At 56.7% G+C, this 4,543-nt stretch overlaps 1 protein-coding gene across 1 annotated transcript; it reads right to left on the bottom strand.

Annotated features, from left to right (window-relative positions):
• Positions 1–1,647: 1,647 nt before the first annotated feature.
• Positions 1,648–4,156, bottom strand: Sp8 (Sp8 transcription factor). Its single transcript, XM_059279846.1, has 2 exons — positions 4,136–4,156; positions 1,648–3,141 (listed from the first exon to the last, which is right to left on the bottom strand). The coding sequence occupies exons 1-2, from the start codon at positions 4,154–4,156 to the stop codon at positions 1,648–1,650; spliced, it is 1,515 nt and encodes a 504-aa protein (XP_059135829.1).
• Between the last annotated feature and the right edge of the window lie 387 nt (positions 4,157–4,543).

Here is a 4,543-nt window from a genome sequence, read left to right as displayed (position 1 = left end):
TTAACAATATCACCTTCAGGAAATACACAAAGGCCAAAGTTAGTCGAGTATCACTTGGACAATTTATTTAATACATGGGTTTGGCAGACCCCGTTATTATGAAGTATAGGAGAACTCTCACTTTAACTACGCCTGAACTGCCAGCAAATGCAAATAAGTACATGCGCCATTAAATTAAATGTCATCCAACATTTATCAAATAGTGTCTTAGTTACAGCTTGATACCTATCTAAATTCATATTCGAGCAAAACTAGGCCCGGAAAGTGCGTGTGTGGCTCTGCACCTCCAGAATTGAGTTCAAAAAAACCTGCAGCTCATCAGAACCTCAGCAATAACTCTTAATATTTTCTTCTGACAAAAAAAGAAAAAAATCAAGTTTACTTCAATATATTTTCAAATATTTATCAGAAGTAATGTACAAGAAAAATACTATACAAAATCGTCTCCTGGACAATGTACCTCACACCTCACACCGGCGGAGTCATGTTTAACGGGAAACTAATCTAGAACGATTTTCCAGTTGTACAAACCATTAGGTTCAGATATATTTTACAAAGAATTATAATTTTATTTCCTATTTCCCTCTTTTGGCATTTAAACTACAGCCTCATCTGAAATAAACGATAGCTTCTTCACTTGAGTTTAAATCACAAAGAAAAAAGTTTAATCCTAAGATATTCAATGACTTGCAATAATTTACAGAAATGAGTAGATAAATTGACTGTTGGACTAAACCAAAGGGGGAGAAAAAAAAAAAGATTAGGAGACTATGCTCGGGAATGGTGAAACGAGGTAGAAAAGGACAAACACGAAGATAGTTAATCTGGTCTCACCGGAAAGGGGGTATTTTTGCATAAGAAAGACACCTACCCTCACTCCCACCCCCACCCCATAAGTTACTGCGATCAAAATAACTTTGGAATCAATATTAGCAGTTTGGAGAGAAAGACGTGCTCACAGGCAGAGGAAAATTATCTAAACCGGAAGCTAAGAGGAAGGTTGCTTGTTTATTTTTTCCTCTCATTTTTTCAGTTAAAAAAAAAAGTCACAAAGATGAAAGACGGTAGCGGCATTGATTCCCCTTCACAGGACTCGCAGCGGTTCACTCGCAGGGCACAAAGAACTAGGCAGAGCTGAGCTGGAAGAGCTAAATTCTGCTCACCCGGTCAGAGTGTAGCAGGCCTGCGCGCAGGGTAGTGCTCAAAGTGGGACAGCTGCCCAACGGGCGCGCTCGCGGGTCCAGGCCGGGGTGCCTTGCCTGACCTCCAGCCTCTGCCTCCCCACAGCTCCTGCTCAAGCTGGCTGAGCACTGCGCTTTCCGCAGCCCCAGAGGCCGGGGGTCTACCAGACCCCATTCATCCTGTCCTAACTCCAGAGGCTTCTACCCGCTCAAAGTTCCGCCAGCCCGGAGCTAGAGGAGCTGGTTCCCACTGCGCCCGGTCTCGCTGCCACCGTGCAGGAGGGACCCAGGGCTCCAGCCACCGGTGCGTGCTTACTTACTGTCCACATCCCTTTAATAAAGTAGGAGAGGGAAGCCGGAGAGAGGGACAGGGAGTCGGGGAAAGAGCGCGAGACAGTGAGCCAACACTGGAGCCCAGGCCAGGCATACAAGCCAGACAGGACCCAGGTGGGAGGCTGCGGGACAGTCACTCCAGGCCGTTGCGGTGGCCGGGTTCTGGGGTCTGCAGCAGCTCGGGGGAGTGGCAAGGCGGGCTGCCCGCCGCGCTGTGCTCGCTATCGGTGTCGCTGCCTTTCTTGCCGCCACTGGAGCCCACCGAGCCGCCGCCGCCACTGTGCGTCTTCACGTGCTTGCTCAGGTGGTCGCTGCGCATGAAGCGCTTGTTGCACACCGGGCAGGCGAAGCGCTTCTCGCCCGTGTGGGTCCGCAGGTGCCGCTGCAGCTCGTCAGAGCGCGTGAAGCGCTTGCCGCAGAACAGCCAGTTGCACACGAACGGCCGCTCGCCCGTGTGCCAGCGCAGGTGCGCCTTCAGGTGCGACGTCTTGCCGTACACTTTGCCGCAGCCCGGGATGTGGCAGCTGTGCAGCCCCTTGCGCCGCAGGCTCGCCCCCGCGGGGCCCAGCCGCTCAGCCTCCTGGCAGTTGGGGCAATCGCAGGTGGCGCGGCCCGAGTAGCGGCGCGCGGAAGAGCGTGGGGAGCCCCCCAGCGGCGCTGCGGGCCCCGCGCTCAGCATGGAGCTTCCCGCGCCGGCCAGCGGCGACGGGGCCGAATCGGGGTAGGAGCCGGGCAGTACTGGCTTGAAGCCGTCCATGAGGTGCTGGCCCGCCGGGCTGAGCAGGTGAGACGAGGCACCACTGCTGAAAGCCGAGTGGCTCAGGCCCGAGTAATCCGAGTTATAGCCTCCGAGCGGTGAGTGCAGCGACGTTTGAAGACCCCCGGCGGCCGGGTGCAGCGAGCCAGGCAGCGCAGCCGCCCCGTTGGGGTTCTGCACGTCGATCCAGCCAGCGCCCACGTCCCACCAGCTGGAGGCGCCCGCGGAGCCCACGTCGCCCGCGGCGCCCAGGCCCGGGTGCGAGGGCTTGAACCACGATTCGTATGGATGCGCCATGCCCACGCGTGGGTAGATGCCCTGCAGCCCGTCCACCGACGTGTGCACCTTGGAGATGAACACCGGCTGATGGGAACCGTCCTGCGAGTGTGCCCCGGAACCGCCGCCACCACCCCCGCCGCCGCCGCCGCTGCCCCCCGAGACGCCCGGGGCCTGGAACACGGAGTAGTCGTTGGCGAAGGGCGAGCTGGAGGCGGCGGCTGCCGCTGCTGCGGCCGCGGCGGCGGCGCTGCTGGAGGTGAGGGAGAAGGCGCTGGAGCCCGGGGAGCCGCCGCAGCTAAACGAGTCGGACACCAGGGCCGCGGCCGCTGCTGCCGCGGCCGCCGCCGCCGCTGCGGCCGAGGACGAGCCGCCGTTCCGGGAGGCCCCAGACACGCCGAAGCTGGAGAGACTGGAACCCACTACGTTGCAGCTGCTGGAGGAGGAGGACGAAGAGCGTTTCCAGGGGTGGAAGCCTTTACCGAAGGAAGAAGAGCTGTCCGACAGGGAGGAGGGAGACGGACTGGGGCTGCCGATCTTATTACAGGTAGCAGCAAGCATGGCCAGTGGAGTGGATCCCAACCTCGGTTCTTCCTGAGACCCGGAGCGGAGAAGAGGGGTGGGGGAGGGGTGGTGGGCAAAGGGCCGGTGGGGGAGGGAGGAAAGAAATGTGCATTAGTCCCCTAGTAGCCTCTAGACGCCCCACTGCTCCCCTTCTCTTGCTGCCGCACGCCACCACCAACTCACCTGACACCCCCAGCTGCCCCGGTGCCCGGCTGCCTCCTACTCTACAGGAAGGGACAAGTTTGGCTGCGGGCGTCTGATTCCGGAGCAAAGCGCCACGCTAAAGAAGAGTTTAACAAGAATTCTCACCTAAGACAACACTCTCGTGTGCACAAAGCCCTAGACGCTTTTGATCAAACGAACAGAGAGTCCAGACTGGGGCGGGAGAAGTTTCCTCTGCCGTACTACCTGGGGAAATCACTGGATTGCATTCAAAATCGCTACTCTGCAATCCAGAGACAGCTTTGAAAATCCTGTTCCCGTCCCCCTCAACCCATCACTGGTTGCTTCTCCCGGGCCCAAAGAGGCCGAACTGTAAGGCTTACTCGCTTTTCCAACCTTTCTTTTAGTTTTCTTTCTTTCTTTTTTTTCTTTTTAAGTACATCTAAAATGGTAGAAATAAGATGAGTTCAACGTACCTGAAATACAAGGCGGGCTGAGGAAAAAATTTTAAGGGGAAGGGTAAGAATCCGCAGTATGCCCAGGAGGGAAAAACTTTCTCGCGTTCCCTCTCGAAATCCTGAGTGTATTAGGGGCTACGCGCAAGTCTCCCGGGCAGGGAGCGGCCGGGTGCTACGAGGTGGCGGGTCTCAATGCCCTACGAACCTTTCCTGTGCTGAAAAAAAAGTGGCTCTGCCTCCTCTCCCCCTCTTTCTTTTCTCTAAACTCACTTGTACTTAAGGGGGGGGGGGGCTCTCAATAGAGAGACTGATAGCCCGTGGCCTGGCCGGGGTGACTTTAACCCCCTCCGATCGGTAATAAAAGGAAACTAATTAAACCAGCGAGAGAAGATCCTGAGACTCACCCCTAGAAGTGAAGTTGCCATCACACAGAAGCGCCCTCCTCCTCTCAGAGGATCTTTTTTATATTGATAAATCAGAGGCAGTGTTTTTTTTAGAGGTGTGCAATACAATGATCAGTTCCGCCCATTCCGCCACAATTGTAGCTCCCTCTCCGGCTTTGAAGTGCCGCGGAGGCGCGGCCAACCAATCTGCGGCCTCGCCGGGCCGCGCCGCGCGCGCGCCGTGAGGTCATCGGCGCCGGCGGGAGGGGTGTGCGAGTGTCGCAGAGTGTGTGTGTGTGTGTGTGTGTGTGTGTGTGTGCGCGCGCGCGCGCGCGCGTGTAAAGTGATCGTGAGTGTGACCCACCACGGAGAGAGCAGTGCAGAGAACGAACGGAGGGGTGGCTGGGGCAGGGTCGCAAGGACGTGGCC

Source organism: Peromyscus eremicus, chromosome 14 (assembly GCF_949786415.1).
Source record: "Peromyscus eremicus chromosome 14, PerEre_H2_v1, whole genome shotgun sequence".
Taxonomy (NCBI): domain Eukaryota; kingdom Metazoa; phylum Chordata; class Mammalia; order Rodentia; family Cricetidae; genus Peromyscus; species Peromyscus eremicus.
Note: the sequence above shows the minus strand (reverse complement) of the source record. Positions and strands in the feature narration are given on the sequence as shown.